The 13,192-nt window shown below is 37.0% G+C and overlaps 2 protein-coding genes across 2 annotated transcripts in view; one reads left to right on the top strand and one right to left on the bottom strand.

Annotated features, from left to right (window-relative positions):
* LOC111502842 (glucose dehydrogenase [FAD, quinone]) overlaps positions 1-13,192 on the top strand; it is a 66,288-nt gene that overhangs the window by 722 nt on the left and 52,374 nt on the right. The window contains exons 2-4 of the mRNA XM_074174187.1: positions 4,284-4,521; positions 6,710-6,967; positions 10,763-10,903. Coding sequence (XP_074030288.1) covers positions 4,292-4,521; positions 6,710-6,967; positions 10,763-10,903 — 629 coding nt within the window. The 5' untranslated portion in view covers positions 4,284-4,291. The remainder of the gene's footprint in view (positions 1-4,283; positions 4,522-6,709; positions 6,968-10,762; positions 10,904-13,192) is intronic.
* Flo2 (flotillin-2) overlaps positions 1-13,192 on the bottom strand; it is a 152,008-nt gene that overhangs the window by 119,973 nt on the left and 18,843 nt on the right. The window lies entirely within an intron of this gene.

The raw sequence follows: 13,192 nt of genomic DNA, 5'->3' as shown, positions 1-13,192 counted from the left end.
ACTTCAACTAGCGTTTCCTAATACGACTGTAACCAGTCCGTGCAAAGCTTTTAACGGGTGATGATTAACTGCTTTGCCAAATATGCGCCAAACTAATTGACTATTATGAGACAACAAGTATAGCTGAGGCACCTGTCAATCTAATAATAACACTGATTATCTTCAAACCTTCACCACATTCTAGTCGATATATACCAGATCTACTCCCTTTGTCTAATTTAGGTTTGGCATTAAATACTCTGTTTCCTAAATATCCTTTAGATGTTTGTAGATTGAATTTTGAGAGATAATTTTTAATATTCTCGGAGATTTTACCTGCATAATTGATACTAACATATTTGTTTGGGAAAGAAAGTTTTTGGCTTTCTACTACTCCATCTGATACAAAAAAAAGGAAATGAGAGAATCTTCCAAAGAAAGGAAGGAAGTAATCAATTTGAAACTCTATACATGAATGTGTAGATCATGCAAAGAAGTAACTTTCAGACTTTCTTTCAGTTTGTGTTCAGCATATTCCCAAAAAGAGCAAGAAAATTCTTAGACCAATCGCTTTGCTATCAGTGATATCATAAATCATGGAAACCGTTGTAAACCGCCATATCCTTAAATATTTGGAAAGCTTCAACATCTTGAGCGATGATCAATATGGCTTTCGGAAACAAAAATCAATAGACGACCTCCTGTCGTATGTCACCTATATTTGGAATAACGCACTCGAGAAACATGGAGAGTCAAGAGCTGTTGCGCTGGATATTACTAGAGCCTTTGACCGTGTGTGACATGAGGATTTGCTGGCCAAACTGCAAGTGGCCCTCGATGTATATCTCGCTGGTGTTACCCAGGAATGCATATTATCTCCAACCCTTTTTTTATTGTATATCAACAACTTATTGGAGAAAGAAAAGAATCCAATATATTGTTTTTCTGACCACATCACACTTGTCTCGTCATTCCATGGATTCCAGGACATCGACTGCGGATGCACATCTTCACTGGCAGCAAAACGTTGCATATCTTAATGAGGATTTAAAGGTGATTCAATGTGCTATCCACGTTCAAAAGTATGTTGGGGGTTAAAATGGACACTAATATATCTTGGCACAATCATGTCGCTGGAATTGCAAAAACTTCTTCTCAACACCTTGAAACACTGTTCCGAACCCTAAAACTGTACACACCTCAGGTACTTTTTTGATATTTCATAAAGCTCGGATCAGACCTTCTTTGGAGTATTGTTCTCATGTATGTAGCTCCGCCCCTAAGCATACCCTGAAGTTGCTATAGTTACCATCCGGAAAAGAACCATCCGCCTGATTGGCGACACAAACATCACTTGCAACCATGAATTCGTATTTACAGAACAAATAATCAAAATCGAATTTGTGAAATCAGGAGTTCCATCACATCAAATTAAAGTCCAATACATCACTAATGAGTTTTGAAATGAGAAAAGTTCAGTGATTTTTGTTTATTTTGATATTTTAATAGTTGGTGTCTACTAACAGTTTCACAAATTTCATTATCCAAGAAATAATTGTATATACCAGTATTTTCAGTTCCACTGTAACACAGACGATTGAATTAGGACTGAAGAAACAAAAATTAATACAGTAACATCATCAACATTATTATTATTATTAATTTCAAGTTAGGAATCATACGTTAAAAGGTAAGACCTCGTTAGTCTTTAGCTCGCACAAGTTTCTCAACTTCTGAGAGTTGTCGTTCGTATGGGGGCGATAGCTGATTAACGGAGAAACAGATTTTTTTAAACAGACTCTCATTCGTTTGATACCTCCTAAAATTGTATGTCTCAAAATAGAAAACGAGTCTCAGAAATATGTCGTCAGTTGCAGGTGGTGAAAAAGAAATCTTGAGGAAGTGAAAAAAAATAAACCACATCGGAAGGTTATGATATAGTATTATTCATCGTACGGCTTTTATCAATCCAGATACTGATTATAACTGAGATCTTTCCCAACCAAACGCCGTGTAAAAATGGGATATGAAGATAGGAACAGTTTAAATTTTTCCAAAAGTGACCTCTATGTTTATGCAAAGGTGACAAACCCTTGTACGGCTTTTATAAAAATATATAAAATCATTCATATAAATTATAACGGAGCGGTACTGAAGGGTCTTGGTTGAACTGTTACTGGTGTTTTCAGTTGTGCGACGTTTCGGTTTCGACTTTGAAGCTATTTTCAGGAATTATTGACTACACTGAGGTCTCAATTAGCCTACACCCAAGCGTCGACTGTGGATCCACCCCTCCATGTACCACAAAATAAATTTTGTGAGAAAAACGTTTTATCCCATTCCTTCCACTCCTGCTCTTACGTGAGCGGTCCTCAATCCTTGCTGATAGGCACTTCAGCAAGATTACCTCCATCGGTCGAAAGTCAGCCTTTAGGTGCTTTTACTTTCTAAAGTAGTAGTAGTAGAAAAGGAAGTGTTTGTTATCTGTTAAAAAAATGTTTATATTTAACGGAGCCGCCTGACTGCGATTCTCAGAGGTGGACGTTGGATTTGCTTGGCTGGCCTTCTGTGTTTATCTCTCTCAGAATCCGGGGTCATTCTTGTTTAATGCATTGTGTAGATCGCGTAGTGCTGGATTGTCGTGCGCTCGATCTGTCTTCTGTATGTCACTGCGCAGTGCAGACATACAGGATTTTTGTTAGTAGTACAGTCTTTATCATCAGCAGCTTCACTTTCACTCCCATGTTGCTTCTTCGACCTATTATTGGTAATAGGTTTTGTCGGGCAGATCTTGCCAGTCCTATTCTCTGCAGTACGTGAGACCTTAATGTTAATCTTTTGTCTAGGGTGACTCCCAGGTATCTAGCTCCGTTGGTCCACGGAATCTCTTGTCCGTTGAAGGTGACGTTTCCTTCCGGGTGTGCCCGCCTCCGGGTGAACAGCATCGCCTGACTCTTGTCAGGCTGTATACTAATCTTCCACAGGTTGGCCCATTCCTCTAATCTATTTGCCTGTTGCTGCAAGTATCTAGAGACGTGCGCTTGGCTTGTTGATTTCGTCAGCATAGCTGTGCCGTCTGCGTAAAGCGCCGATTTGTTAAAGTTGTTCTCCGGCTTGGTCACGTCTGCGGTGTATACTGAGAAGAGCTGTGGCGAAAGGACTGCACCTTGTGGGACCCTTGCTTCCAGTAGTCCCATAGTTGAGAGTTCTTGTTCTACGCTGTAGCGCCATCGCCTGTCAGCTAGAAAAGACTCGATTAATCTCAACATTTCTTTCATGTAGCCAAAATTAAAATGCCCATTTTGGCCAGAAGGCCGTCATGGCAAACTCTGTCGAGTGCCTTGGAGACGTCTAAGAAAATAGCTCCGATGTTGTATCCTTTACCGAGATTGAAGCCTTTCGTCGCAAAGTCTACTACCTTCAGGACTTGCAGCTCTGTCGAGTGTTCTGATCTGCAACCGAACTGTTCATCTGGTAGGATTCCTAGTCTAACCTGTGTGTCCACAGGCTCTGATCTGGTATTTATATCCCTGGACGAGTGGAGTTGGTAGTGGGAGTGGGGTGTGACTTGCAGAAGCGAGATGTGCAATGTATCATTTCGTTTGTCGACTTAGTTTTCAATTCTAATAGCTTCGTGGATTATCCTGGCCTGAAGAGTTTTGTAGGTGTTCCATGAAAAAACTCTGTTCCTCGATGATGTTTGATGAGGGATGAAGCTGGATCTGATTTACGGACAGCAAGCTCATGTTCATAGCGATCCAGCCTCATTTCCCTCCAAATACCATCGTGGAACAGGTCACACAAAGAGCTTCGAAAATACCAAAACCATTGCCACCGAAAAAAATCTTCAGGCCGCAGAGCTATTGACATTGAAAAACGTCCCAACTGCCTCAAAAAACCAGATGATTTACAAAGATGGCCTAATTCATGGAGTTCACTACAGTCACGCCGTACATGTCACAACATTGCACACCTTGCTTCTGTGAGTAGCACCTCTGTTTCCACTACCAATTTCACCCTCGCTTCCACTATCGGTCCACCCTACCATCTTGTCCAGGGACATGAATACCAGACCAGAGCCTGTGGACCCACAGTCGACGCTTGGGAATAGGCAGATTGAAACCCCGGTGTCAAGTCACGAGACTCTCACGGCGTGTCACTACCTGAGAAGCAGATTGATACCTTATTGCTGTTGAACAGCTGAATGTCGAACAACTGAAAAAACTAGATGGGGTTCAACCCGGATCCGAAACGTCGACCTTTGAAAAATACACAATGGATGAACTTCCTAAATATTTTTACAGGAAAAAAAATGTCGGCGATCAACCAACAGATGAACTTGTTTTCTATGACGAGAATGGCTTTAACTATGGGTCCAGGATTGGGATTTCTCCTATACTTACATTCTAGCACTATGAACTCGAGGCCTGACATCATAGATAGAGAACACCGAGTGAGAGATATTCCGAACTATCGAGTTTTGGAAACGTATGATTTTATTATAGTTGGTGGTGGAAGTGCGGGGACAGTATTAGCGAATAGGTAAGGAACATAGAAAGTAGAAAATATTAATAATGATATATGATCACTTAATTCTTATTCGAGACAACGTCAAAACTTTCGAGGATATTCACTGAACATCATTCATAGCTTTCGAAATTTCTAGATTATTTTATGCATTTTCTCAAAATCGACTACTTAAACTGTACCATTTTGAAACAATGTGAACCTAAGTTACAAGGAATATAAACATTGCCATCACTAAATTAATAAATCTCAATTCAAACGATTAGTCGAAGAAACATACATAATTTTTCAAAACATTGTATGTGGTAAATTAATAAATATCAGATCGAACTAATTAATAATTCTCAGATCGAAGTGAAGATGAAGGGTGGGAAAAAATAACAGAATTTAAAAAATAAAAATAGAACTCACTATCAAACAAGAAATCTGATGATACGCGTCCGGAAAGTCGATAACGAGAGTTTTTTCAACTCTGGTGGTATTTTATTAATACATTTGGTGATGTGATAGGAAAATGAACGTCTGTAAAATTATGTGTGAAACTTCGGGAAAGTAAGCAAACTTTTTCGTTTAATGTTAATATTATGTACATAAGGACGAAATGTTATGTTATTGTACAAATACGAGGGGGGGGAGGTTGGTATTTTAAAACTTTGTAAAACAAGCAGGCAGAATGAAGGAACCTTCGATCATTCATATTGAGTCATTTGTTTGTTTTCAGTGTGTATGAAATCCTATCGTATTTCTTAATGCCAAGCAACTATTTTGAAGCTTTAAAAGCTTTTGAATTCGTTTAATATCAATGGAGTTTATACAAGGAGCGTAAAGAACATCGCAGTAATTCAACTTGAATAATACTGAAGAGTCACATAGTAAACTTTCAATTCTTTTATTAAATAACTGTCTATTTTGATACTACAGTATATTTTTTATATACTTGTGCTGATATGATAAGAAAATCTCATATCTTCGTCAACCCACAAACCCAAATTCTTAATTAGAAAGTGTTAAAGGACCCCCTCCAATCTGAATGATATCAAAGTAGTTTGTAATAAATTGTTTTCTTGCATTCTTTCTATCAAAAACGATTGCAAGAGTTTTATTTGAATTCAGTTTTAGGCAAGGATTATTAGGAAATTGGTCAAGATTATATAAATCAAAATTTAAAGCACTAATAGCCTGAGAGTATTCTTCTTCAGGTTTGAATGACAAATATAAGTGTGTCTCATCAGCATAATAGTGCTGCGTACATGATAGGAAGGACTTAGGAAAATTGCAAGTATATAGACTGAAGAGTAGGGGCCCCAATACTGACCCTTGTGGTACTCCTTTATCAATTTTCAAAACTTCAGAAACTTTTCCACCATTGCCTGAGTTCTATCGCCTAAATAACAGAATAGAAATTTCGTAGCTTTTCTGCTGATTCCTACAAAATTAAAAATGGCTTGTAATATTCTGTGATTGAGAGTATCAAATGCCTAGGAATAATCTAGTATTATCAAAACAGATACTTTTTCTTTATCAGTAGCATTAATTATGTCATCAGAAATTTTTAGAAGAGCCGAAGTGCAGGTATGACCTGACCTAAAACCAGATTGGTTATTTTGAATAATATCGTTTTTTTATAAATGTTTTCGAATTTGGTTTTCAGTGACATTCTCCAGAATTTTTGACAAAGTGGAAACTATACTAATTAGTCTGATATCATTTAAGCTGCTGGATTAGAATTGTTCGGCAGAGGTATAATGTGAGCTTGTTTCCAAGCTTTTGGAAAACAGAATTTTTTAGGCAGTAATTCATAAGATGTGTAACGTATGGCAGGAAAAATGGAGTTCAAATATGTAACGTTAAAATATCAATGCCATACGTACCTGTTGCTCTGCTTTTCAATTTTTTTATTACATTAAATATTTCTGTATCATTGACTTGTTCAAAATCCAAAGAGGAGAATATGGAATTTTTCAGATTATTTTTCTAATATTCAATAATATTCTCATCATGTTCGAAATCAGGAATATTGTTAATGAAATGATCATTTATAGTATCAGTATTATTCAACTTCAACATTCAACTTCAACTTCATAACTTAGAAAGTTATGTCTCAATTTTCCAAGGATTTTGAAATATCAATAATATTTTTGAATTCACTATTTTGATTCATTGCTTACGTTTATTTCGCTAATTTTGCCGCTCTAAATTGCAGATTGAGCGAAAATCCTTTCTGGAATATTCTCCTTCTAGAAGCCGGACCCGACGAAATATCCATAACGGATATGCCACTTTTGTTTCCAGCTCTGCAAATGACGCCTTTTGATTGGCAGTACCGTACTGAACCAGGCAGCAAGTACTGCTTGGGTTTCAAGGACAAAAGGTGCAATTGGCCTAGAGGAAGAGTCTTGGGAGGTTGTTCGGTGTTGAACGCAATGTTGTACATTCGAGGAAATAGAAGGGATTATGACAGGTGAGAGAAGCAAAGAACTTTGTTCTATTAGGTATTGTTTCTAGGTATTGAACAGTTTGAGTTTGGACATATTTTTATAAAAAGTTGTGTTTGTAGCTAGCTGTCAAATTAGGCTGCGATACCTGAAAAAAATTACATTTTTCACCCTACGGCGAACGACCTTACATCTTTGTTTTCCTATTACATTGGAATTCATAATTCCTAGGTGATAAAACAATAAAACACTTTAAGAATTTTACCTAGGAATCCCCAGATAGTAGAATTGGTGAACAAAGGGTGTTTCATTTTTTACCTGTGGGTCTTTAAAAGGATTGTCTTTTACTTTTACTTGGCATTACAGGTTCGTTGTGGATGTTGTAATTATCAATGCTTATTTCGGATAAAAAACTCTAACTATTAAACGATTTCTGACGTCCTCTTCTATTTCAAAAGATTGTGCTAAAAAACCTAAATTACCGGCCAATCGTAAATACGATGAAAGCTACTTACAGTACGGTTTTATAGTGAAGCCATGGACTGAAACCAGTGACATTCCTATTTCTCAATGTGTTGTATGTCTTGAAACACTTTTGAACCAATCCATGAAGCCTTCTTTACTTATGCGACACTAAATTACTGAGCTCCCTGATTTATTTGGTAAGACTATTGAATTTTTTGAAAGAAAATCTAATTTTTTAAAGAAAGAAGCCCAATGCTTGACGAAGTTTGTCAATACTGATAGTAATTTGATAAAGGCATCATACCTTGCTAGTTTAAGAGTTGCAAAAGATGGAAAGCTTCACACAATAGGTGAGACGCTTTTATTGCCGGCCGCTGTGGATATGTTTCAAACCGTGTTAGGAGAAAAGGCAGCCAAAGAAATAAAAAAAATACAACTGTCAAATAACACAGTAAAAAGACGAATTGACGATATGTCTAATAATATTGAAGAACAACTGGCTTTAAAACTCCAAGAATGCACTTATTTTGCACTTCAAGTTGAAGAAAGCAGTGATGTTACAAACATGGCGCAGCTACTTGTTTTCGTGCGATTTGATTATTATAGGAAATAGAAGAGTTTTTTTTGCAAACCATTTGAGTCAAATACCACAGCGGAACTCATTTTTAAGGTAATTGATGAATATGTGCTTAAAGTAGGCATTTCCTGGTCCAAGTGTATTGGCTTGTGTACAGATGGGCAAAAACCAAGTCATGAAAATTCACATTGCTCCTGAATGCAAAAGTACGAATTGTGTCATCTATCAAAATACATAAGCTGCTAAAATAATGCTGGAAAATCTTAACTCCGTTCTATCAGATGCTGTGGAAGTTATTAACTTCATAAAGGCTAGGGCTCTAAACACAAGATTATTCTCCTTGATGTGTGAATAAATGGGTGGTAAGTTCAAAACTTTACTCGTGCATACAGAAGTGAGGTGGTTATCTCGCAGGAAAATTTTGAACCATCTCTTAGAACTGAGATCAGAAGTTTTCATGTTTTTAAGTGAAAAAAATCATGACATGAAAAAATTGTTTGCTGATGAAGAATGGTTGTCGAGATTGGCTTACCTAGCCGACATTAATTAAGAAAGCCTTTGAGCACTTCTAGAAAAGTAAATATTATATGTCTATTAAAATATTAAGTTCTGGTGGTACGCCAATATTTCTCAAAAAGTCAAGTGGTACGCAGGTGCAAAAAGGTTGTGAACCCCTGCCCTACAGTGAAAATGAATGTCCCAAACCACAGTATAGCTAAAACCAGTAGTGTCACTCTTGTCGGAACCTTCGATGTTTGAGTCTTACAGTTTTATTTTCTTAGTGCTGCTGCGAATCCATAATTACCCGTCACGAGTGGATTTGTCAGCGTTTGACATTTCATACACTGCTCAACAAGTGAATAATAGATATAACCTGCTCGACAGTAAAACACATTTTATGAAAAATTAAATGGGTGTTCTGTAGTAATGTAGAATATTATGAAAGGCTTTTAATTATTTATTCAAATTGTTCCACGTTTTTACTCGCTCCTTGTTTGGTTCAAATTTTGTAATAATAAGTTACCGAGGAGCTAAAGGGGCTTGCAACATCAAACATAGCTCAGAACTGGATAAAGTGCAATATTTTGCACTTAATCAATAAAATACTTCTTAGAGAATTGGGATGAGCGGAAAAGAATTAGGAATATTTTGCAACTATTGTATAGCACTAGAGATGATATATGAACTGATGTTAGTTTTCTCAACGACAGCTCTCGCTACACTCGTTACTGCATGAATCCCAGCACGTTTGTCGTTCTAAATATTGCGAGTATTCTCAAACTGCTAATTATCTGTATCGATTTAAGACTGTATACGACACCAGGAGAAATCATTTCTTATAGTATTTAATGCAAGAATGGTCAAATGGTTTTTTAAATAAATCTCTGATTTCGTTTAAAAAATAATTCAATGACTACATATCTATAAAAAACTGATAAATTCTTCTGATATAATCTGACTATTGGCATACGGCGGATACGCCGCCGCCGCGTGGCATACCATACCTGTTGGAAACCGTTGCAGCACCGCTCAGGCGCCGCGCAGGAGCCGCACTGCATCGTGTGGCCTAGCCCTAAGGGACCCGGAGCGGAACTCGGTGTACTTACTGACCACCGGACATAACTCCTGTAGACCCGTCAGATTTTATTACACTTCATAATGAGTTTCAAGAGTGCCCCAAAAATGAAAAGAACTTTTTTATTCCTTTTTGCACAAAATTTGATTGTTCATAAAACAAATTCAAAGTTCTAAATACATTTAAATCTGATACAGACTATGAAAATATGAAAAAAATAACAGATTGAAGATCTGCTCAGGAGTGAGTATCACCATTTTCTTTGCGAAGAATACTTTGCTTTTCTTCTGTGTACGGTTCTCCATTACAATTTTTATTTTCTCAGATTGTGGAAGGTGAAAAAACTTAAAAAAGGGTCTTTAGGGGGCTATGATCAAACTCAATGACAAAAAATTATATTTTTGATAATCACTAAGTTAGGACACATACCAGGTGATGAAAATTCAATTGCACACTTTTGCTGTCTCAGTAATGATAGAAAATACAAAGTAGAGGTGATGTGAACTGGCCACCGAGATCGTGCAATTTAACCCCGTTAGACTTTTTGTTTTCGGGTTTAATCTGGTCTAGATTCCTGGCCATACTGGCCTGGAAGGCAATGAAGCTGCCGACTCCCTTGCAAAGGAGGGTGTCGCAAGCAGCTTCATCGGACCAGAACCTGCCATTGACATCGCTTTAGGCTTTGCTAAACAAAGATTGAACACCTGGATGGCAAGAAGATTTATGGACTTCTGGCAGAATCTTCCAGGATTGGCTCACTCCAAGGCGTTTATTCGGCCTTCGAAGCTTGATACCAAACAGTTGGGATGAACTACGATGTCTTCTTACAGGTCACTGTCATTTGAATCATCATATGCCGAGACTCAGACTGCCGGAAGATAGTGTGTGTCCGCTCTGTTTGGAAAATGATGAAAAAGCAGAGCACATGCTTTGTGCCTGCCCCACTGCTGGGGACCGAATCACGTTTTTAGAGTTCAGCTCCGTTAAGAAGCTGAGGTTATTTGGCCGAGTGTGAATAGGTGTGAGCCACAATAAACCCCTGCGGGTTGCGGTGGAGGATCGAATAAACCCACTCACTTTGGACCTAACCTAACCCACTTGCTTGATTTCCATTGAAATGAAAGTAGTAACTACCAATCAGAAATAGAAACTCTGATGATACTGTGATTTTCAAAAAAGGAATAAAACACCCCTACTTTTTAGATGGGAAGCTCTCGGTAATCCAGGATGGGGGTATGATGACATTTTGCCTTACTTCAAGAAGTCAGAAGATATGAGAATTCCGGAACTCAAAGATGATGAATATCACGGAACTGGTGGATATTTGACTGTAGAACATTTCCGGTGAGTCAATACTATTTATTGAGATAATTATTATTAATTATTTTACTGAGAATTGAAAGAATAATGATAGAATAAGGTTATGTTCTTGGAGGAGATTATATGTTGACTCAAATTAAAGGAGATTTAATCATATTTTTTGAATTATGATTGTACAATTGTATTTCTACAATAATAATGATATAATGGGAACATAGGGTTGACATTTTGAAATATTACCTACAAAACAAACGAGAATGTTTACAAATGGAGTAAAATTTATAACATATATGCACGAAAAAAAAAATTAGTGAAGTATGACTATATTTTTCAATAAAATCATTATATGAATATTTCAACCAATATAAAAGAATTTAATATTTAAAATACGATCACAGTAACGAGATTGCATTAATGATCATGTTACGATTGCGCACGGCTGGTGTTAACCTCGAAGTAGGAATGAGTCAATTGGGGCTGATCCTATGGCGAGAAGCGCTTACTGCACAACCTCTGCTGCAGGCAGCTAGTTATGCAATTGAACCCAGGTTTCTGTTTAATCAACCCTACAAAATACAAATAAAACAGAACAGAGTCAGATGCTACAAATGCAATACGCATATAAACAGACGGCTCAAAAACCAAAGAAGGCTCATGATGTCGAGTGTACTGCAGATCACTAAGCCTAACGACCGAGTGAGGAATGGGAAAAAATACCAGCGTGGTTCAAACAGAACTAGTTGGTAGCTGGTAACACAAAAGAAATAACTAGGAAAGGAATTTCTGACAAAAACATAACAATCTGCACTGATTGTAGACAAGCTCCATTAGCTTTGAACAGACAAGGTGTTACCTCAGGGTTAGCACTAGAGTGCCACCAAGATTTAGCCAAAGCCTCGGTAGATAACATTATCCTGAAGTGGGTTAAAGGACACGAGAGGAGTAAAGGTAATCGCATTGCCGACTCTTTAGCCAAAGAAACAGCTGGACTAAGAATTTTAGGACCCAGTGACACTTACGGTCTGATGACTTCGACAATGGCGGAACTAGCCAAACATCACACCCATGCTCAATTCCTAAAGAAATGAGATGAAATTAAAGGATGCAATCTTGCCAGGATCACCCTGGGAGGCAATGCTGATTTCAATTTCAAAATATTTGTCATTTCGTTCGATGATGCAGGTACTGATGTGGTGAGGATGTACCACCCACCCCTCACTATGATTGGTAATAGTGAAATATTTTTTGAATTAAATATTTACAAATTATGGTACACTCTTGAACGAATGAAACAATGTTTATTAAATCAGTACCAGTACGTAGCTTACCAGTATTCACCTATTTTATATTTGTTACGTTGAAAGTTCATAAAAAGGCAAATATGATACGATTTTGGCAAGCGATCAAAAATTTCTGAAAGTAATCATTAATTAATACAATCAATTGTAATATTACTAGCTGACCCGGCAAAAAGTGTTCTGCTATATAAATTATTCACAAATTATTTATAAATCATTTCCAAATAAAAAAATCACCCAGTTGAGTCGATTCAGAGGAGTGCGATCACAACACATAACACCAGGTTTCTATATACCTATTAGAATAACTCCTGTCTCATTGAGTACCAAACCTAGTCTATATTTCCTGTTATGCATGCAACTTTCAATACAGCGGACATTATTACATAAGGTGATATTACAAAGACGAACAAAGCTTACGTCTCCTGTCCTGTAACGTAGGCAACTTGTAAGGCCGCCGACCTTAATATTGAAAGGGTGTGTATTACAAAAGAAAAACATTTTATGAGTCATAATCGTAACTCTCCAATAAACAAAACAAAATTACTGAACAGTTTAACAATTAATTTTTGGAAATGAAAAAAAATATAGATTTCAATCGATACATGTTGCGCACGTAAACTTAGTCACGATAACTATAAATATACTGATTCGCTTTTATGTAAGTGGGAAGGTAACTGTCTCTCAGGATAACCACTTGAGTTAAGTTGAATTAAACTGAATCAATTAAAATGGATGTAATAAGACCCAAAAAGCTTGTTTCCACCTGTAGGGGCTGCTTTGACCTTCCTTTTGCTTTTTTAAAAACTGAAAATATCGAAAAAACTTAAAATATTTATTCTTAGCCACTGTTTTTGTTAGCTGATCGAAAAAAAAATCATTAAGTTTCTGTTTTTATTGATGTAGTCTCAGGAATTATATAACGAAATGGCTGAACATTGCAAATCGCTTTGAAAAATGTCTCCAATTCGAGATAAGTTGGAGATAACAACTTAAAAAATGAAAATGCAACTAT

The sequence above is a fragment of the Leptinotarsa decemlineata genome, unplaced genomic scaffold (genome assembly GCF_025532065.1).
Source record: "Leptinotarsa decemlineata unplaced genomic scaffold, Ldec_3_MD MMD2_tig00000505_RagTag_RagTag, whole genome shotgun sequence".
Lineage (NCBI taxonomy): Eukaryota > Metazoa > Arthropoda > Insecta > Coleoptera > Chrysomelidae > Leptinotarsa > Leptinotarsa decemlineata.
Note: the sequence above shows the minus strand (reverse complement) of the source record. Positions and strands in the feature narration are given on the sequence as shown.